The 23388-nt window shown below is 42.6% G+C and overlaps 1 protein-coding gene across 1 annotated transcript in view; it reads left to right on the forward strand.

Annotated features, from left to right (window-relative positions):
- Window positions 1-1325: 1325 nt before the first annotated feature.
- TECTA (tectorin alpha) overlaps window positions 1326-23388 on the forward strand; it is a 122103-nt gene continuing 100040 nt past the window's right edge. The window contains exons 1-9 of the mRNA XM_069946674.1: window positions 1326-1455; window positions 7338-7479; window positions 10102-10241; window positions 12381-12562; window positions 13280-13536; window positions 15271-15397; window positions 17106-17222; window positions 20861-21176; window positions 22325-22398. Coding sequence (XP_069802775.1) covers window positions 1381-1455; window positions 7338-7479; window positions 10102-10241; window positions 12381-12562; window positions 13280-13536; window positions 15271-15397; window positions 17106-17222; window positions 20861-21176; window positions 22325-22398 — 1430 coding nt within the window. The 5' untranslated portion in view covers window positions 1326-1380. The remainder of the gene's footprint in view (window positions 1456-7337; window positions 7480-10101; window positions 10242-12380; window positions 12563-13279; window positions 13537-15270; window positions 15398-17105; window positions 17223-20860; window positions 21177-22324; window positions 22399-23388) is intronic.

Here is a 23388-nt window from a genome sequence, read left to right on the forward strand (position 1 = left end):
ATGACTCTATATACACACTATATACAGACCAATATTATGTGGGCGATCACTCTATGGTTGTACTATTGGTCTGTATATAGTGTATATATAGAGTCATTATGTGGTGGTCACTGTATGGCGGTAATATTGGTCTGTATATAGTGTCATTATGTGGTAGTCAATCTATGGCAGTAATGAGTGTATATATATATATATATATACGCTATATACAGACCAATATTAATGCCAAAGAGTGACCACTGCATAATGACACTATATACAGACCAATATTACCACCATACAGTGACCACCACCTAAAGACTGAATACCACCTTATTTTTTTCTCAATAAAATACACCGTATTGCCTTGGTGATGTCATCATACACTATACATAGGAGCTGCAGCAATTACATAGAACTGATGAGGCCGGAGAATGGCTGCAGCTCCTATATACAGTCTATTCACCTCAACACTTGGAGTCAGCAGTGCTAATACACACACACCATGATTATATATATATATATATATATATATATATATATATATATATATATATATATATATATATATATACACACACTCACACACCCATGAAAACACATTATACAGATACAAACCATCCAGTCCATACACTATACACAGGACATGTAATACACACTGCATTCCTGCATTATACACCTACATTCATACACATTACACACTACATGTACAGTATACTTACTCCCTCTAGCATGCTGGTTGTAGTGGTGAATCCCCCTCATGTTCCTTGCAGCAGCAGCAGCAGGCTGTCATCCTCACCCGGCAGCCCTCTCCTCCATCGTCCCGACAGCTCCACACCAGAGCAGGAAGTCACGTGCAGTGAGAGGAGCTGGAGGGAGGGGGAGGGGGAGGGGGAGCAGACACCGAGCCCAGCGTCCTGCAGCCTCTGCGTGACCCCTGATAGCAGCAGCCAGGGATCACTCCCAGACGCTGCAGGACCCTGTCTGTGCTCTCTTCTCCTACTGGAACTACGGTAGGGGGCCCCTGGGGGATGGGGGCCCTGGGCATTTGCCCTGCTTGCCCCCCCCTAACGCCGGCCCTGGCTCTGTCCCTAGGTAAGTCCCCAGTACTATATAGTTGTGTTGTTGCTCTTCATAGCTGTATAGTGATCCCTATAGAGATAGCTGTGCACAGTTGTTGGCTATGTAGATGTATGGGTGCTGTGTATTTTCAGTGCAGACCTTTGTGTCCCTGTGAGATCTAGTAAGGGGAGGGCTGTAGGTAGGGGGCTGGAAGGTACATGAAGTCATTGTTTTGGGTTCTCCATAGCAACCACAGAACCCTATTCACTCTGCACAGTCTTCAACTGCCAAATACAGACACGTGAACGCTAGCAGCTGAGCTGCCGTGTATCCGATCATATGGCCTGCGAGCTGGAGGTGGCACAGTGCCGGCGTATGATGTGGTCCTGGGGAGAAGTCCTGTCCTGGAATGTGGTGAGTGCTCACTAGGAGCGTACACTCAGTCCTGGCCACCAGCTACTTGCAGACAGTGCAGTTTTCTGGTGTCACTCTGCAGGCAGGCAAACACTCGGGGACAAGGAAGCGCTGTACAGAGTTTCTTACAGCCGACACGTCATTCACTTCAGTCCTGGCCCCGATCTACAGTTTGTTTACATGAGCTTCTCCTCCATTACACAGAACCGTCACTTGTTATGTGATTCCTAGGCTAACTCTAGTGGACACACTAACATGTTACTGCTCTGTGCTACTAGCACTTCTCAAAAACCTGGTTGTGGTCATAGTCATGCTTTTTTTATTTTTATTTTATGGGAGGGGGGGGCAAGTGGAATAATATCTGGTTAATGGTATCAATCGTAAAAGGGTTAAAAATTTATGGCCTCTCCAAAGCATAGGTAATGAATGCCAGATCAGTGGGGGGCCAACCTCTAGCAACTTTACTACAGGGGTGTCAGGGTCCAATTACACGGAACAATTTTTAACGATAAACGATCGCAAGCGAGATCATTTATCGTTAACCTGAAATCGTTCACCATATTAGACAGAACGATAGTCATTGGTTATGATCGTTACTACAATGGTTATTGCGATCGTTACTATGATCGTTTATTCCTTCTGATCCCAGGAAAACAATGAACAATGTGCTATTACACTGAACGATTACTGAACAAATGCGGAACTTGAGCGAACGAATGTGGAATTACAGCGAACAATAAACGGTAATTTTAGGATCAGATCTAATGCGTTTACACGTAACGATTATCGTGCGAATTTGCGCGATAACGGTTGAATTCGAACAATAATCGTACGTGTAAACGCAGCGAACGATCGAACGACGCACAATAAATCGTACATTTTGATCTTTCATTAGGTCATCAAATCGTCGTTCATCGTACGCAAAAAATTCGCAAATCGTTCCGTGTGAACAGTCGTTCGCCGATTTAACCAATGTGTGAGATAGGCTAAAACGATCGCAGTGCGAATTTTCGTACGATATATCGTACCATCTAAACCCAAAAAAATTGTAAATCCGACATCGCTAATCGTACGATCGGGCCAATAATCATTACGTGTAAACGCAGCATAAATCAACGACATACAAACGATTTTCCAATTGTTGTCTGCAATTACACAGAGCGATTATCGTTTAAATTCGAACGATATAACGATTTTTCGGACAATAATCGTCCCATGTAATAGAGCCCTCAAACTTACAGCCCTCAAGCCGTTGCATAACTACAACTCCTATTATGCTTGGACAGACAAAGCTTTAGCTGTCCAGACAGGATGGGAATTGTAGTTTTGCAATAGCTGGAGGGCCGCAGTTTGACACCTGTGCTCTATAATGTTCACATGTGCTCGTTCTTGCAAGCACTGTACTGTTAGTAGTGTTAGTAGTACCCTGTATGCACAACTCCCATTAAAGTCTATGAGAAGTACGCAAATTGCATAAGACAGCTGGCTTGGCTGCTTTCAGCTTTCTGACCACTGCTGGCAGCTGGAGGGGGTGTAGAGGAATCCTTTTAGCTGGATTTAAACACTTGGATACACCCTTTAGAATAGTATTGAAAAATGTCACCAATAGCAAGCTCTCATACATTGACACAATAAAAAAAACATAGTTCTAGCTGTGGGAATGTAAAGCTTTTATTGTTCTCTCGGCCACCAAACCTAACACAGAAATGTATTATTAATCTCTTTTAATCTGTCGGATGGATTTCTTTCATTATGTCACTCCCAACATCTAAAAGCTCCAGTCACATTTCAGTTTTATTTATTTATTTTTTTTTTTAATTCAGAAAGTGTTTTAAGGACCTGCAGCTGATGTCACATACCGTGTCCTATTAAAGGGGTTGTCCGGCGATAAAAAATTATTCACAGAATAACACACATTACAAAGTTATACAACTTTGTAATGTATGTTATGTCTGTGAATGGCCCCCTTCCCCGTGTCCCACCACCCCCACCCGTGTACCCGGAAGTGTGGTGCGCTATACATTACCTGTCACGTGCCGACCACGGTCTCCGATCCTCAGCAGTGACGTCTTCTTCGGGAGGCCAGCGGAAATTCCCGAGTGCCGGCCGCCCTCTGCAGCGTCATCCGAAGCTCAGCCGCGATTGGCTGAGCATAACTGTGCTCAGCCAATCGCGGCTGAGCAGCTGATGACGTGGCCGCGTCATCAGCCGCGATTGGCTGAGCACAGTTATGCTCAGCCAATCGCGGCTGAGCTTCGGATGACGCTGCAGAGGGTTGCCGGCACTCGGGAAGATCCGCCGGCCTCCCGAAGAAGACGTCACTGCTGACGATCGGAGACCGTGGACGACACGATATGCGGTGAGTATAATGCACCACACTTCCGGGTCTAGCGTGGGTGGGGGGAAACACGGGGAAGGGGGCCATTCACAGACATAACATACATTACAAAGTTGTATAACTTTGTAATGTGTGTTATTCTGTGAATAATTTTTTATCGCCGGACAACCCCTTTAAATCATATTAAGGGGCTCTATGGACCTTCCATAGAGGTGCTCTCTGCTGTAGTATAACTTGGAGACACACTGTTGGGCAGAAATCCAGACCCTAGTCATGTCTCCCCTAGACTGCTGTAAATGGTTATTTCTGTAGCTGCTATTGTGTATCATATAGCCTGGAGCTGTCTCCATACATCCTGACTGCAGGAGCCATTTTTTAATGGGTAGAATAAAGCATCTGTTGCCATCCTACCGGTTCCTCATTGGAAATACTGTGTACGATCATACCTGTCGGCAAACTATCCAGATGTTATGCTAACGCATGTGCATATACAGGCACGGACGTAATCAACTAAAATATATGAATATACATAAAGGTGTAATTATTCAGATATCAAAATGCAGTCTATAAATACATACCAATAAATTTAAGGCATAATCATGATGTGAACAAGCCCTTAGGGTGCTAACACACACGACCGATGCACAGCAGATCTGCAGCAGATTTGATGGTGCAGATTTGATGCTGTGTTCAGTTATTTACATCAAATCTGCTGCGTATCCGCAGCAGAAAATTCACTGCGATACGGTGTGTACCCTTAAAGTGGGCTCCTGCCATAGATTTAAAACTCTGGGGCTGCTTACAGTCACTGTTACAGTCAGATGTGTACCTCATGCATACATGTTTAGAAGGACAAATGTGCTTTTTTTTTAGTAAAGTAGCTTACATCCCTGTACTGTTGTTATCCTCCATGGATTTAATCACTTCCTGGTTTCCTCTCAGGACTGTGATCCTGCTCTTGTCACACAACATTGCCCACACTTTCCCACAATCCCCCTTGCTTCCAGGCTAATTGAAGACCAACTGCCAGTACTTACTGGAGATTGCAGTTCAGGTGAGCATGTCTGCCCAACCTTAGTGGGTTGGAAAGACTAGCGCACACTTGCAGTGCTTTTACAAGGTGCGATCAATTATGGGGCCAATGAGCGTTCCGTGAAACTTTTATTAACGGAAATCGGCCCATGTAAAGTGCCTTAAGGGGGTTGTTCGTTGTAAACTACTAATCTGTGATGCTGCCAGAGCTAAGGAGGACACAGGAAGTGGCCGCTAAGCATAGATAGCGCTATACTGTCTACATTATGCGGCCATTACCTGTCGGAGTGGCACGTCAGCATTCGCTATGAAAAGGACAGCAGGGCACAAAGGTAAGTACTGTTATCTCCCCTGCCGCCCCGCAGCATAATAGATTTGTACTTTACGCCGGACAACCCCATTTTTAAGGCCTTGTTCACACAGTGTTTTTGTTCAAAAGAAGAATTCATGGATTTGGCTTTCCATTGATGTCTAATGGAATCCAGACCATAGCTAAAGGCAGATCCTGTGGACCACATACCTATCACGAACTCCATTATACTCTGCTGTCTCTTTATATAACATATAAACTGACTTTCTGTGTGGAAATCTCTGTGTAATGTCTGTCAGTACATGTCCGGCCTCTGAGACAGCCAGGCTCCATGTCCTGTCGGTCACTGACTTGTACTACATTTCTACTAATGGGCTGATCCATGTACATGAGAAGTTTTTCCATTTCAGTACACATTGATGTTATTTGCAGATGAGATGTTCTGTCCAGCGAGGAAAAAAATCAATGAAGTGAACATGTTGTGCTGTTTTCTGCCAGTGGTTCTCTGCTGCAAACATCGCTGAGCATGCAGGAGGGGGGCAGAGGTATCCATGGGGCATGTAGAACATAATGTACAACATTGCACTCTCAACCCTCCTGCTTGGGAAAAAATACTTTTAGTTGAAAAAAAAATCCAGACCTGTTCAGTTAAAAAAAAAAAATTATAAATACTTAAAGTGACACTCTCTCCCCCCCCCCCTTACCATATCAGGAGTTCTCAGCACCATTCTTAAGCTCATATTCTGGACATTTCTTATCTTACTGTATAAAGGATTTCTCTGTGGTCTCTCCCTTCAAAAATGTGTGTTATTCTTGGTGGATAGTACCGTATGGACGGGGCGTAACAGCACCTGAACCCCCATATCTCCACCCACATTTGTGACGTAGGCCACACCCTCTCCGTGACTTTATTGTTATCTAGGCCCCACCGCCTCTGCATCCATTGGAATGGGCCAACCCAAAAGGAGTAGGGCCTAGGCATCAAGATCGGCCCATTCCAATGGCTGCTAAGGGGTTGGGGCCTAAACATTGAGTTGGGGTGGGGCCAATGGGGGCAAAGATGTGGGGATCCTTGGTCGTCAAGCCCCACCCCTATGGCACTATCCACCAACAATTTTTGAGGGGAGAGGCCACCAAGAAATCCTTTGTATGATAAGATATGACATATCCAGAATATAAGCTTTAAGTGACACTGTCACCCCCTTTTTGCATTATGACTTCTTTACACAGGTGTAAAGGGTCATTTTGCAGTTTTGTATTGTGCTACCTGGGTGGGGCTTCACAGGCATAGCGCCACTTAGCCCCGCCCCAATTGTACAGTCATCGCACATATTTCCCACCCCCTCGGCGGCCATTGGTACGGACTGTCCTAGATGGGTTGGAGTCTAGACCTTTAGACCGGCCTGCTGCAATGGCTGTTGAGGGGACGGGCCTATGTGCGATGACTTCATGGAGGGGCAAGGCCTACGGTACCTTTGTGGGTGAGGCTTAGTGGCGCTGTGGCAGTGAAGCCCCACCCTGGTAGCACAATCCATAGATGATCACTTTTTACTGTAACAAGCACTATGACGTATGATATAAAATAAAGTATGAAAACTGCAAAATTTACTCTACACCTGTGTAGAGATGTCATAATGCAAAAAGGGGGTGACAGTGTCACTTTAAGAATGGTGCTGAGAAATGCTTATATGGAAAGGGGGTCACAGTATCACTTTAAGATACAGTGACATTACAGGGACATTGATCCCACATCAGACACATTGAGTCACTGGTGTTGCTTAAAGGGAACCTGTCACCAGGGACGCGGGCACAGAGACACCCCCCCCTCCCCCCCACCCGGTGCAGCCCCCGGGTACTTACCCTTTCCGGCGAGTCCCGCTTCTGGAACCGGTCCTGGGATGAAGATATCAGCGCCTGAAGCCGTGCACGCACTGCAGAGATGAGTCCGATGCCATAGACAATAAATGGAGCCGTCATTCTCTTTGGGCATCAGACTCAGCTCTGCAGCGCGCACGGCTTCGGGCGCTGATATCTTTGTCCCGGGACCGGTTCCAGGAGCGGGACTTGCCAGAAAGGGTAAGTATCCGTGGGCTGCACCGGGGGTCAGGCGGGCTCCTTGCCCACGTCCGCGGTGACAGGTTCCCTTTAAGATGTTTCTAGAACTTGTAGCTAAAGAGCATCATTTTGTCATTGTTTTTCTAGGAAGCAGAAATGGAACCACCGTGTGGAAGGAGTTTCATGCAAGTGCTATGTGAAAAGTACAGCCCAGAAAACTTCCCATACAGAAGAGGTCCTGGTGCTGGTGTACACGTTCCCCCAGGGCCGCAGGTGTCACCTATGAAAGGTAATGGATGGAAAATTATGAACTATTCTGCTCATTTTCACTTATTATTGAAGTGACTGCTAACTATAGGCTTTGATACTGTGCTGCAAGTACCAGATACCTGTCACCTGCCTTAAAGGGGCATTTCAATTCACATTGGTACTTTGTAAAAGTCAGGTACTATTATATCTATGTACGGACAGTCATGGCCCCCATTTACTTCTGTGTCCTGGATATACTCAGCTAGTGACCAAGTTACAAACCATGAGTAACCAAGAGTAACAAACCACTCCCTTTAGTCTGTAAAAACGTGCATGGATACCTCAGAAGGTACAGTCATGGTGTGAATACACCTTTACCCTGATATTGGAGAAGATGGGGGGGACAGGATAAGTAAACACATTCATGGTGACAGAACAGAGCGCTGTGGCTGAACTGGAGAAGGTGAGTATTGTAAATGTTATTTATTTAGAGCACTAGCAAGCTTCAGCCCATATCACAGTCAGAAACACAGGAAAAAAACAGCAGTAATTTTTTTGTGTAACCGCACAGCCTGGATAAGTGGCAGTTTTTTGTACCACTTTGCAGTACATAGGATTTTTTTTATTTATTTTTATGAGGGGAGAATGTATGTCAGGCCCCCGGCTGCCATAGTTATCATGAGCACTGTATGGCTGCCATGTTTGATGCCGATGGCCAGACTGAGCTTCCTTTATCGGTCTAACTCCTTTAATCCTGTGGTCCATGTTGATTGTGACATCTAGGGAACTACCGAGGTCCCGGTAGTTACAGAAAGGACCCCAATTGTCTGCAATATCATGGGTACATTGGGTAGTAACCTCAAGATTAGAACTGCAATACTAGAACAATCAAATGTATCCTTCATTGGATCTTAAAACATTAAATATCAACAGTTCAAACGATTTTAAGAAACTCTGTAATAGGTTTTATGTACTAAAAGAGTTTCCTTCTGGACTGAAAAAGCAATCTCCCAGCCTCCCCCCTCACATCAGATGAAGCAGGATTTCTGTGTCCATTATGTGGCTATGGAGAGGGGAGGGGCTGAGAGGAGTGACTGAGCACGGAGCAGTCCTGCAAAGCACAACACCCTGCAATCTTCTCTCAGTAAGTTCATAGATAAGCACTGACCTTTCTGACCCCTGAATCCTGCGGTTTAGGTGCCCAGAGAGTCTACAAACAGCTGACCTTCATGTCACCTCTTCCTGCTCCCTCATCTCCCTCGGCCCCTCATCCCTTCATAGGCTTACAATGGAGAGAGCAGAGCCCGTCTTCACTGGCTTCTCTGTAATGAAGACGTGTTTGCCTGATAATGCACAGATAAGAAGTCAGGGGGGAGGCTGGGAGATTGCTTCTTGAGTACAGAAGGAGGCTTTTTTGGCTGATGAAACCTATTACAGAGTTTCTTATAATCGCTTATACTACTGATTTCTGCAAAAAAAAAAAAAAAAAAAAAAAGACAGTTACGCTTTAAAGCACTTCTGTGGGCTCTAGGGTTGCCCAGTATATCTGTACAGATTAAGGGGTTTTCCAATTTAAACTTATTTGTCCCCATTCCACAGGAACAAGTAAGAGATTGTGAAAGGTCTGACCTTCGTACCCACCGGGGATCTCTAGATCAGCGCCCTGGCTCCATGGTTATGATTGGAGCCTCGGGTCTGCATGTAACCCACAGTTCCATTCATTCTTTATGAAAAAAGTCACAAAGGCAGCTTGTTCAGTGCATCTCTACAGTGTCTACAGCTCCTGTGCAGACCGATGTGTCTCCATTGTTACAGACTATAAACCAACCAAATGACCGATAACAAGAAATAGGGGACAGATAAGAAGGTCGGTGACTGTAGGGCAGCTCTTATAAGTGGGAAATACAGTAATGTGCCTAATACTGATAAAAGACACTAAGGAAAATTGTAAATAATTACTGAAATGTGACAGAAGTGCGGATCAGAATATTGGTAAGCACGGCATTAATAGTGCCGGTCGCCTGAGACATCTAGTATACATTTACTGCAGCATCTTCTTCCCTGGAGCCTATTCCCTGTGCTCCACCATGCTCACCAGAGGTAAGTTAGAGGAACCTGGCAGCTTTTAGTATTGTCGCTGATCATTTTACATATCTGCTATCTGTGACACAGCCAGGCAGACAAATGGATGAGACATGTGGGATCTACCTGTCCTCGCCTATTGTGCCCTCCAGATGCAGATCATACACGCCTGGCAGGGTGCTTATTGGAGCATCGCCTTATATGTATTATTCCCTTTAGACAGAATTAGAAAGGACTGAATTGTTTTGCTTCTTGACTGCATAATCTGGAGTGGCCCTCCATCTGTGCAAACAACTCCCATCATGCTCTGAGAGCCGTTGCCACAGATGCAGTTAGCCACAGCTGTATAGCCACAGGGTGCGTAACACTGGTGTAACGTAATAGCCAGCAGATGGCAGTATTACATAATTTAGACCTCACATGCTGAAAGATTTGTCAGAGTGTAACTAGGGCAAGGATATAGGATTGCACATGTTCTCCATGTATTGTATATACTTTGTTACCACTATTTTCTTTCTATAATAGTATAGTATCCTGTGGTACATTGCTGTGTGTCACTCTCCTTACTTCTCTGTTTTAGATCGCTTGAATCTTCCAAGTATACTGGTCTTGAACAGCTGTGGTATCAGCCATGCTGGGGATGAGAGTGAGATTGCTGCATTTTGTTCCCACGTTTCTGAACTGGACTTGTCCGGGAACAAGCTGGACAACTGGCAAGAAGTAAGACAAGTCGTGTGTCACTGTTTGTAAAGGACCTTGACCAACAATCTGAGGCCACAGTCACGTGTCTGCAATTGCAGATTACAAACAAACTATTGTCCTATCAATCACCATAGAGCCAGTTCACACGTCTGTAATTTGTCAGATGCATGATGTGGGTGTGATCCATGCTGCACTGATTTACAAATAGAAGTCAATAGGAGTGTCTGTACTTTGTGGTTGTTAGGGAGGTAATTTCCGTAACATCCACAAATTATGGATCCGCCCCCTTCTTTTTCACTTTTCAACTTCACATTTTGTGGATAAACAAAATTGTGCAAGTAATTTTGTGGATTGCGGATGGCCTGATTATACGGTCCTCAATGGACAGTGGACATGTGAATGTGGCCTTACTCTCCATGGCTCACATAAGGGTCCATTTACACAGAAAGATTATCTGACAGATTATCTGCCAAAGATTTGAAGCCAAAGCCAGGAACAGACTATAAACAAGAGATCAGGTCATAAAGGAAAGAATGAGATTTCTCTTTTCAAATCCATTCCTGGCTTTGGCTTCAAATCTTTAGCAGATAATCTGTCCGATAATATTTCTGTGTAAATGGACCCTAAGGGCCCTATTACACGGGACGATTATCGTGCGAAAAAATTGTTAAATAGTTCGAATTTAAAGATAATCGTTCTGTGTGATTGCAGGCAACGATCGAAAAATCGTTCGTATGTCGTTGATCGTTGATTTAGATCTGAACTTAAAATTATCGTTAATCGTTCGATAATCATTCGCTGTAATTCCACGTTCGTTCGCTCAAGTTCCGCACTTTTTCACTAATTGTTCAGTGTAACAGCACATTGCCCATTGTTTTCCTGAGATCAGAAGGAATAAATGATCGTAATAACGATCGTATCTAAGGACTATCGTTCTGTGTAATATGGCAAACGATTTCAGGTTAATGATAAACAATCTGGTTTGTGAATGTTTATCGTTAGTCGTTAATCGTTAAAAAACGCTCCGTGTAATAGGACCCTAAGAGACCTGTGGTTCTGCAAGTAAGCGTGTGGTCACACATAGTGTAAATGCTGCAGGGACTTAGCTGCAGAATATCCCTGTTATTTCAACACTAGAGTCCCCAGCAGAAAATACACACCGAATTATGCACATTGGTGTGGATTAGTTAATTTCCACTGTGTGCAGATTTTTATTTTTAAATCCTGGAATATCCCCTTTAATAATACATTTTTAGCAACTTACTGTAACAGGCTTTAGCTAAAGACCGTCATGTGAAATGTCAGTCTTTAGTAAATCCCCCCCCCCCCCCCCCCCCCAAAGTGACTATGTATTCTGTCCTGGTGGGGACGTATATGTGATCCAGCAGTGGAGAATCCTGGGGGGGGCCACCATTTATATTTACAGGTGTCTTTATTGTGTCCTGCTGCAGTTTACCATTTCACCCATAAATGCCAAGGCTGGAGTTTCTTTGTTTTGTTTTCCTTCATTCTTTACTGCTGCTTTTGCTGCTATCGTGTGTTTGTTCTCACTTATCACGTGCAAATTCTGTGCAAATAGAGACAAATGCCCTACATAGATTTATTTTCCCATCCCCTGGTGCTTTGCAGTACATTTCCTTTATTCCAGTGTAGTTTCCACATTAGGTAATCTGACTGCCACAAAGGATAGCCTGGATTTACTACGGTTTATGGCTGCTTAGGCTCTCACTGGAATACCAGGCATTTCTATGGTGCACAGTGCAGTAAATTTCATGAAAAATATAAGGTCGGTGGGGGTTGCACATATCCTACAGCTGAACTTGCCTGGTAAATGAATATGGACCATACATAATATAACAAGTGCTTATAGTTGCTCTGGATTAACATTGCCTCCATGAATATCAATTGCACAGTCTGTTACTACCACCGTCAGGCACATAGGAGGCATCACTAGACAATGACGCTTCTCCCCTCCGTAATGTTTATTAGGGTTGTCCACATTAAAAAGGGGGTTTGTAACATTGCATGTAAAGGCATCTTAGTTACGATGTAGGCTGTATATTAAAGGAGTGCTTCAGTTTCTTTGAGAATTGTATACCAGATTGCAAGTGTCTTCAGAAAGTTTCTTTTATATTAACTTTTCTTAATTCCCAAAAGGTCAGCAAGATTGTGTCCAATGTGCCTCAGCTGGAGTTCTTGAATCTCAGCTCTAACCCTCTGCACACCTCTGTCCTGGAAAGGCAATGTGCCGGAACATTTTCTGGGATCCGTAAGCTGGTTCTCAATAATTGTAAAGTTTCCTGGGAGACAGTCCACACGTTGCTGTTGGAATTACCGGAGTAAGTATGTTGTCCTGCACGTGGACAGTATCTTTCATTCTAAGTTAATAGAAATGACAGTAAAGTCGCCTATACATCTTTTTTTTAACTGACGGCTGAATAATCATTTGGCTGACAGCTATCTTTCACGTCCTCCCCATACACATGAATGCTTAGCATGGTCAAACATTCATGTGTTCCCCATAGGGAGGGCGCTGCCAGGCAGCTTTGGTGCAGTCCTCACTAATAAAGTAGACCCATTGTGGTCTGTCTCTTATACCCTAGTGTAAAGAAGTTTAGAAGAACTGACATTTCAAAGCCTGCAGGGAGCAGCTAGAGAGGAGTTGGGTCTATCAGTAAGCTTTCTCCGTCCCCACCTACTCACTGATCACTGGCAATAGAAAGACAAATAAACCCACCCTAAGGTTTAGATTCTATTCATCTAACAGGTTGTTTCAGCTGAATGGGACCACCACAGACATTTCTGTAACAAATCCGCTGTGTGAGCACCCTGATAGTTTTTGTATGGATGGAATAAGTGTTCCTGGATAAATATGTTAGTAAACTGATGTCTGATGATGCCACTCATGGGGTTTGCTCAGGTTATTCTTTCTATCAGAAGGGGCAAGTGGTATTGGTACCTCATACATGTTCCTTTACCAAATCAAAGGTGTTTGTTTTGTTACTGTATTTTTCTATATGAGCACACTGTAATCCCATCATGTCTTGCCTTTTCAGCTTGGAGGAGCTATTCTTGTGCCTTAATGACTATGACACCATAGTAAGTTCCCCGGTCTGTTTTCGTTCCCTAAAGCTGCTTCATATAACGGACAATAATCTCCAGGATTGGTCTGATATCTGTAAATTGGGCACAATGTTTCCTTGTCTCCATACCCTCGTCCTTGCAAATAACAATATTTTGACCATTGAAGATAAAGATGGATCACTGTCTCGGCTGTTTCCAAATCTCCGCTCAATAAGTCTTCATAAATCCGGTAAGATTTCTGACGTTTAGCTTATTTGTTCTTTTGTGCAATCATATTGCTTATTACCATAATGTGTCATTGGCAATGTGGGGAATGCTGGGGAGCATTTATTATACAATATAGAAAAGTGGTGCAGTATGGGGGATATTTATCAAACATGGTGTAAAGTGAAACTGGCTCAGTTGCCCCTAGCAACCAATCAGACTCCACCTTTCATTTCTCACAGACTCTTTTGAAAATTAAAGGTGGAATCTGATTGGTTGCTAGGGGCAACTGAGCCAGTTTCACTTTACACCATGTTTGATAAATCTCCCCCTATGTGCCTAAATAATGCCACCATATGTATACAGAGGGTAATTTTTTTATCATTTTCTGTGGCATACATGACTTATGCATTAGAGAGGATACACTACCTGCAACAGTTGTCAAAATGTCTGCTTGCAGTCATTCAATATTCAAAATTTTCATGTCATGTCATGGCTGCAGAGGTGCAAAGGTCCTTTTACACAGCCCGATATGGGGCCGTATATGGAAGCAAATTAGCATGATCAGTAAGATTACCACTTTTTTGCATTGCCTCAACTAGACACGATTAATTACACGGCCGCGCCACACAAACGATCACTGTATTGTTCATGTGGCCATTAATATTCATTGTTATCGGCCACACATCTCCTGTTTTACCCGCGGTCAAAAGATCCAATCAGCCCATGAGCTGGCCTTTTCTCGCCTCTCAGCTAATCACTTTCACTTTTACACGGCCCAATTATTGACCAAATGAGGGTTTCTAGGAACACTAGTTGACTATAATTGGCCCATGTTAAAGGGCCTCGAGATGTGTAAGCTCTAGTGAGACATGCACCAGTCATAGACTTTTATCTGACATCCTTAGCCACCACTGATTTCCAGAATAATACACCTTTGGCACTATATATAGATAATACAAATTCAAACAATTCTCACTCATCATTGCAAAGGTGCCATACACCTTCAATAGCCACCATCTGAATTTGTCTAACAGGTTTCATTACTCCCATACACCTGAACATCATCTGTCGCAGGGAGTCGGGAGAGCTCCATACACGCTAGATAGTCGTCTGGTCCTTCCAAAACCGTGTATGGGGCTTCAAGCTAAGGCTTAGTCAGTTTAGTGAAAGCTTGCTTAGACTGGCAAAGGGATTTCAGCATTCCATAAGGCACTGTCTATGTTGAACTCAGTGACCACCAGTGTAATCTTCTGCCTTGTAATCGTAATATATATCAGAAAATACGGGTAAATTCATTCACTTCTAAGAGAACCTGTCACTATCTTTTCCTCTATGGAATAAACCTGGTGGGGGGACGGGGAGTTATACAGGTCCTCGGTGCAGGGGCTTCTACTTTAGATTTTACAAATTGAGGTAAAGAATTGAGCCCTATTATCTTTTCTGCTGGGAATGTAATACGCTTTCTGTTTTCTGTGGACTCCATCAAGCATAGTTTACATTGGCAGCAGAACACATAATAGGGCTCAGTTCTCAATTGTACTGCAATGCATAAAATGTATAGAGTAACCCTGAGCTGACCTGTATGACCCACTATGTTTATTTCATAAGAGAAAAAGTGGTGACAGGTTACGTTCTCCAGCACAGACCCTCACTGCAGTGCATAATAGAGATTTACATTATTAGACACCGTTGACAGCAACCTCCTGTTGTATAGCTTACACATGTGACTTATGAATATTTATCTCTATTCCTTCAGGTATAAATTCCTGGGAAGACATTGAGAAACTTAACACTTTGCCCATGCTTGAAGAAGTCAGACTATTAGGTATACCTCTTGTGGAGCCTTACAGCACAGAGGAGCGTAGAAAATTACTTATTGCAAGGTATTTATTACATTTGTACAGGATCACTACTGTGCTGGTGTATTAAAAGGATTGTCTGACCATTGACACTTACACTTATCCCTCGTGGTTAGAGGATATGATTGCAGATGGGTTTGATTCCTAGGACCCCGCAATCTCAGGAATGGGTTCCCAGTCTCCCATCAAAATGTTATTGTCTATGGGAGCTGCAGCAGTTAGCCAAGCACTTTACTATATCATATGTAACTGGTTCTGGTTCTAAATCCATTTGTGCTGAAGTTATCCTTCTCTTTTTACTCAGGGGTGAACAAAGCAATACAACATGTCAGAGCTTAATTTATCTGACACCAAGGCTGGTTTCACACCACGTATATTTCAGTCAGTATTGTGGTCCTCATATTGCAACCAAAACCAGGAGTGGATTAAAAACACAGGATCTGTTCACACAATGTTGAAATTGAGTGGATGGCCGCCATATAACAGTAAATAACGGCCATTATTTCAATATAACAGCCGTTGTTTTAAAATAACAGCAAATATTTGCCATTATATGGCGGCCATCCACTCAATTTCAACATTGTGCGGACAGAGCCTTTCTGTGTTTTTAATCCACTACTGGTTTTGGTTTCAATATGTTCTGATAGGACATTCCTTTTACACCACATTTGTCTTATCCAGTGGCTGTGGTTGGTGGCCATGTTATACATGAAGGCACTAAATGTGGCGTCTTCCAGTCCTAGTAATTGAGGTTGGTCCTAAGAATGGGACTTCCTTCTATGATCATCATATTGAAAAAACAGGAACTTGGAATTAACTTAAAAGTTGCACACAGACCCCCTGTATAAATCATAGACAGAGGTTCCTCTGGATGAAGTAGACAGGTTTACAGATTGCAAGTACACAGTCCAGACTCTCTCTGTCTCTTTCCTGTACATAGCACAAGCTAAACTTTGCCTCAACTTCATGTGTTCCATCTTGGTGTCATTACCGTATTACTGTAGACCGGATAGGTGGACAAGTGACAGGGTGTGGACAACAGATTGCAGTAAAGTGAGACACCTAGTGGCCAAGACTTTAAGCCTTTTTTTCTGAGGTTGGAAAGTCATTTTTGATAATTGAAGTGATTTTTTTTAAATGTAAGAAATCACATAGGGAGGAAATTGTGTGAAGTGCACTTCAATATTGCCCACTTTTGGGTCCTGCCAAATAACAGTATACCCTTTGAAATGGACCCAATGTAGTCAGAAATTGACTGTTCTGTTCCTCGAACTGTCAAAACTCTGAGCAGGTATGTTGCAGTATACATTGGTATACCTTGCTGTTGGTAAGCCAAAGTGTACCCAAATGTAGAGCACTTAACAAGTGTGAACATAGCCTAAAAGTGGCTGAGTGAAGCTGTGCACAGCATTATCTAACATCATTCTATAACTGACTGTAATAAAGTATTATCACTTTATGGAGAATCTCGAGACGGCAGTGATAACCAGATTACTCTGTGAGAATCGCTCTGGAATTTGGAGATGGCCTGAATGATATTCATACTTTCTAAAGTTTCTTGCAGGCAGTGTTTCTATGGGGTCACCCTAGTACATGTAAGTCTTTTGGCAGTGAGACCTGAGAGTGAAAGCATATTGATTTCATGAAAGACAGATCATGGCATTCTCCTCTACAGTTTTAATGCAGTGAAGTGATGGTCTGGCTAATCTTTTCCTCTCATATGAACTCCTAGATTGCCGTCTGTTTCCAAACTGAATGGCAGTGTTGTCACAGAAGGTGAAAGAGAAGACTCAGAGAGATTCTTCGTCCGTTACTATATGAATGTCCCAAAGGAAGAAGTTCCATTACGGTAAGACTATAGACAATAGGGAAAAAAGAAAGGCTAATAAGAAGGGCTGATGCCTAGACACAATTTACTTTTCTTGTAGGGCAGCCTAAACAGTAAATATTGGTCTGGGGCCATAATGACCATCATTGTCCTCGTGAAATTATCTTCATCTTTTTTTTCTAGGAACTTATCACGCCTGGTAAACTTGGCTAGTGCAAGTAAAGGGAATAGTGTTCAGCCAAGTGAATCAGTGCAGTTTATATTAAGTCTTGCAGTTGAGAATACTAGAGACTGAGACCATTGCAGAATACAGGCTGCCATTTCTGCCTGTGACACACACCACTATAAAACAGAGCATGTGTCTGGTGATGACAAAGAACGTGAAGGATATTACTTAGAGGCTTTTAGCTCTGTTTTTTGCGCCTCTGAATATTAGTTTACAGTTTATGTGCAGTTATTTATAGCACCGTCTCTGTTTTAAATGGGGGTTTGTGGCCTTAAACATTCAAAAGGGTCATCTGGCGATCAATATTTTTTTTTCTTTTTTCAACAGTGGCTAGGTCTCTGCTACTTAGTACTTATTGGGATGCGAGGGCATTGTACTGATTGCTCATTGATCCTATATTCAAGAATAGAATGTTTAACCTTATCACTTTTAGCGGTTCTCTTATATATGTCTTTTAAGGTGTTTGTAGGTTACAGTGGGTTGCACGTCTGAAAGAAAGGAAAGAGTGACTCGGAGATGTGGCAGATATGGCTTATTACCATCTAATTGCTGTATACTAAAGGGGTTATCCAGCGCTACAAAAACATGGCCGCTTTCTTTCCGAGACAGCACCACTCTTGTCTCCAGTTTGGGTGCAGGTTTGTAACTTAGTTCCATTAAATTGAATGGAACTTAATTGCCAACCACACCTGAACTGGAGACAAGAGTGTTGCTGTCTCTGGAAGTAGGTGGCCATGTTTTTGTAGCACTGTATAACCCCTTTAAGCACTCCATCAGCAATTTGTACACCTCAGCAGGGAGCTGTAAGGTTCCCACTACCAATTTCTTGTGCCAGCTGCTGGGCCTTAGCAGATCCAGATCAGCTCAACGGTGAGTGTCAGGGGGCTATATTGCATGTTAAAAAAAAATAAAAAAAAAAAACAGCACAAGGGGTCCTCATCCAACCTCATTTATATCCTGTATAAAGGACTGTAACAGGAAGAGGGTAAGGTTTTAAAAGTATTATAACAACACTTTGTGCTAACAAGTTTAATAAAAGTGAAAAACAGCCTTTTTTAAATGACATATTCCCCCTGGGTTATTCTCCTAAATTACAGCTGTGTGTAATTCCCCTGGTCAGCCATGTTACCCTAACTATTACACCCAGCTGGAGACAAAACAATACTATTGCAATGTATAACAATAGTTATTGCACCCCCTAGTGGTCAAGTCCTAGCAAAATTTTAAAGCATCACTTATCATTTAAAAAGGAAAACTTTTAACATATGATAGAGTCGTGCCAAATATTTTGATCGGTTGCAGTCAGGTTGCTAAGACCCTCATTAACTGCTAGAAAAAGCGGGGAGCTAAGCTTCTCTCCCCATCTCTCTCTTCTCTGACAGATTCTATAGAAAGTTTATGGACACAGAGAGCAGAGAGACAGGGTTCTAGTGATCAGTGAATGTCTCAGCACCCAGCCTCTGTGACCTGTCAAAAGTTGTTGTAAATGACAGTGACACTGTAATGTAACGCCTAATGATACAGGTAAAGGTTGTTTAAATGGCATGTACTGGTGTATTTCTGATGTCACCAATTTTCCTCATGTAATAGTGGGAGGAATATCCTGAAGAGATGCAATAATAACAATTTCAGATTTCATCTATTTCTCCCTGTTTGGAGACATCATTTAGAAGGAGCAAATAGCATGCTACCCCAAACCCTGAGACTGGGAGCAGAGTCCAAGCTCTCTGCTGTCAATGAGCCCTTTGTCCATGGCCCTCCATCTGTGCAATGTGAAAAAGAGACACCAATAGGTCTTGTGCAGTGATTAATGGCTGAGTCTTTCCAGTTCATAGAACCAGTGTGCTATTCCAAACTGCCTACATCTCAAGTTGCAAGTGGCTGGGTCACTCTCCCCTGTGAATCCTCATGTTACTGGCTTACACGGTGCGGGATCCCTCACATTTGTGTCCGATTCATGTTCAGTCCTACTGTGAAGTTTCCTTTTAAAGATTTATGCTGGAAATCTTGGCTAGTACGTCACTTTATAAGATATGAAAGGATACGTTGTGACAGTAAGGAGAAGCATATTCTCTGACGTCTCACTGCCATGAAGTATATTATATTATATATAACTGCTGATGTAGTGAAGTGACTGACCAAAGTCCTGCAGTGTGACTGGGGTTACTGGGCTGGTCTTTAAGTGTTTTGCACAAAAAAATACTGTAGCTAAGTTAAGCCGTTACCCAGAATCATAATAAAAACTATGACATATGTGTCACTACACCTAATGGTGGGAGAGGGATAAACTTTCTTTTTAGGGTTTAATATTGCGGATTTTGATTATCATCGGTGCATGCGCTTTTGCACATGGATAGAACGGCAGCGGCGCAGGGAAGCAATCTATTCCCAGGCGAACCCCAGAAGGCGGGCCGGCCCTGCCCCAGTGGGTGGAAACCCCCGCCCCTCTAGGACATGGCTCCATTGATTCTTATGGAGCCGCATTATAGAGGGATGGGGCTCTTCTCCCACTGGCGGTGGGCCAGCCCACCTCCAGTGCGTCATCACCGGCCGGTGCCTGGGAATAGAATGACACCGTACGCAGGACCAAGGCCGCTGTTCAAAAAAAGTACAGCAGCACCAGTTTCCCTGCGCCAGTGCTGTTCTGTCCATGTGAAAAACTTAAAGCGAATGTACTGATTGTACATTTGCTTTAAGCAACTAGTGTCATTGAGACATGTCAACATTTTTTAATGGTCAGATTCCAAACAGTCGTTAGAACTGGGATAAGTGCTTACTATGCATATTTTCTTAAAGTCCTGTGCCTTTTGATCGAAACAGAGCCCCATTGCAAGTCTATGGGATGGTCTCTGTTGCATACACAAACAGCAGGAAGAGAAGGGTTCATCTGTGTGCTTCTCTCCCCACTCATTCTACTGAACACTCAGACCCTGTTACAGGTGACAGGTATACTGTAAACCTGCATTGACTGCGCTCCATGTATTTTCTCTCTCCTCACAATCTGACAAAACAGCCATGGGGCAATGTTTATGAAATTAGACCATGAGTGGCTCCTTCTTGGCGCATTGCTGTTTGCCTTTTTTACACAGTCTTTTGCATATTTTCTTCTCTGGTATCCAGTGTACATAGCTTTTCCTTTTCTAGAAAAAAAAATTTGAGATTTTGGGCAGAAGGTGCAAAAGTATAAGGGGAGTTTTCACCAGGTGCAAGGTGATGAAGTATGGTGCACAAAAATAAAAAAACATGCAGGTGTTAAATTGCACTACACAGATGATGAACAATCCTGTGTACCTATCAAGTGGTTGATGTTAGCGGAAAAATGATTAGTCTGAGCAAAAACAATAAATTTAGTACACACCACTAGACAGCAGTAAACGGATCAGTTACAGAGACACCAATGATAAAGTATCTGACATGCACTGTTTCCCTCTAGGTATCAGGAGCTGGTGAGGAAGTATGGTAAGCTGGAGCCGCTGGCTGAGGTGGACCTGCGACCCCAGAATCAAGCGAGTGTCGACATTCACTATGAGGAGAAAGTCCAGAAGATAAGTGTTCGACTGGATCAGACCGTGGCTGAATTCAAGAAGCAGCTTAAGACTGTGGTACAACTGTCCACAAACAACATGCGACTTTATTACTTGGACCACGAAGCCCCTTTTGGGCCTGAAGAGTTGAAATTCAGCACACGGGCTTTACACTCGTATAATGTCCGCGACGGAGTGAAATTCTATGTGGAACCAAAAATCAAATGACCTTTAGTAATATATGTACAGGTATAGCTATATATGTGATCTATGTACAGATTTTTTTTATTCTTTACTTGTCTTTATATAATTTTATTTCTTAATCCCCATTATGCTTTCTTTATGCAGCTATGCACTGGAGTCCTCATATTCATCTAGAGTTTTAGGGGTTTATGTATCTAAAGCTTATTTATTCCAGACAGGAAAGAGACTTTAACCACTGTAAAGATATTTTCTTGCCATTAGTGAATGAAAAAGTATTCACATCCAAAGGCTAAAACTGATGTTGGCTAGAGATGAGCAGATTTACAGTAGGAACAAAGCAAAGCGCTTCGTTCCTATCTGCATTGTGCTCATCAGGCTGCAGGCTTTATAGTCTGCACCGCTCTGTGCCGCTCCTCCCCAGGTGCTGGGAAAAGATGGATCCTGTCCTAGGAAACTTCTCCCAGCTTGGATCCTAATGTAAATTTGCTCATCTCTAATGTGCCCTGATCTGCATACACAGGCTTAGCTCAAGTATATGAGAGCTTTCTCTTGTAACAAGTTGTCCTTGTCTGTTACGTAATAGAAGGTTGTAAAACGTTATATTAGCTTTATTTACAGACCATACAATCTCTGAGCAGCCACCACAGCACCCCGCTCTGGGTAAGCCTGCACATTGCTGCATGTTGTAGAGTTTGGTTACATTTGACACTGGTTTGTCACCAGTTTTTCAATACATGTAGTTCAAGTTATAAAGAACACACTGCAGAGCATATGTGAAAACAAATCTCTTTTAGGTTAGGGTTGAAATGTACAGAGCCTACAGTATATATATATATATATATATATATATATATATATATATATATATATATATATATATATATATATATATACCCATCTGGTTATATCACAGGATTACAGCCAGTGAAGCTTGTGCAGCTGTTCCTCTGTCAGTGTCACCAGTCACTTATCTGTTAAACCTTAAAAAGGTCTTCACTTTACTGTTCATACTCTAGATAGAATATCCGTGCATGTTTCACCAGTTGATCGACCACCTTAGGATCTGTTTCCAAGTGCAGCACCAACCTTATTGGGGGTCTATATTCAATTTAGTAGGAAAGCACAATGTTCATTTACCTTCATAATACAACATTTTATTTATTGTTTAGCTTGTCCTTACCCGAGTGACTTGTGCTCGTTCAGCATCACAACTCACTCGCTTCAATAAAAAACAGGTTATTATGTAAACATGTATACTTAGGATAAAGACCTGCCCTGGTCGTGCGCTCTGTGTGTTGTATGACACATAACTGCAACGTTAGGACATGTTCACATTGGACAGATCCAGGTAGTCAGGACCAAGAGTGGAACCTACAAAGAGAAAAACTGGACATATTTGTTCTTCTTTGTTATAGACCTAGTCATGGTTTTGGTTACCAAATACTAATGTATAATACTGACCGAAATACTGCTGTGTGAAACCAGCCTAAGATGTCCAAATCTGAAGGAGCCATTCTGTAAAAATCCAAAACATATGGGAGGCATATTATTTAGAGTTCTGATTTATTTAGAGCTCTGCAATTCTTAATAAAGTGGAAACACTTCACATTAAGGCCTTATTCAAACGTTCCATGTTTCACGGACATGCCGTGCGTGGAAGGCCTGATGTGAAGTCTCCCCATCACAATAATTTGTGGATTTGCAGCCACAGGTTTCGCTGTGAACATGTGGCCTTGTAGCCTTGTGAACATGTAGCCGAGGACCTGTATGTCTATGATATGATCGGCACTTGGTTTTATCCACTGAAGATGTAACATGAAGGTTGCAAGTAGTCAGTAGAGATTTTATAAGGAATTGATACAGAAAGTATAGTTGAAAATAGTCTAAATCCCCTTGGTCCTTGTGATTCATATATCGTACATTTCACCTTCAAGTATTTTAATATAAATAATATTTATTTATTTGAATCCTTTAGTTCTATTGGCCTAGAGTTATACTGTATATTAACGGCCAATTCTTATATAATTTATTTATGCTGATTTTGTGTTAATTTTATAAGAACTAGTTTTAGCCTCTTGTTTTTCCTGTCATTCTTTTTATGTCGCACCTTTCCACCTGCCTTATGCGATATACTCTAACACATCCCTCCAGGAGAAGTTCTTTCTCTGACCTTTTCATCAGCCTGAATGCTGGAAAGTACAGTATCTTCGCTTACTATTGCCTGAATCCCCAA

Source organism: Dendropsophus ebraccatus, chromosome 12, assembly GCF_027789765.1.
Source record: "Dendropsophus ebraccatus isolate aDenEbr1 chromosome 12, aDenEbr1.pat, whole genome shotgun sequence".
Taxonomy (NCBI): domain Eukaryota; kingdom Metazoa; phylum Chordata; class Amphibia; order Anura; family Hylidae; genus Dendropsophus; species Dendropsophus ebraccatus.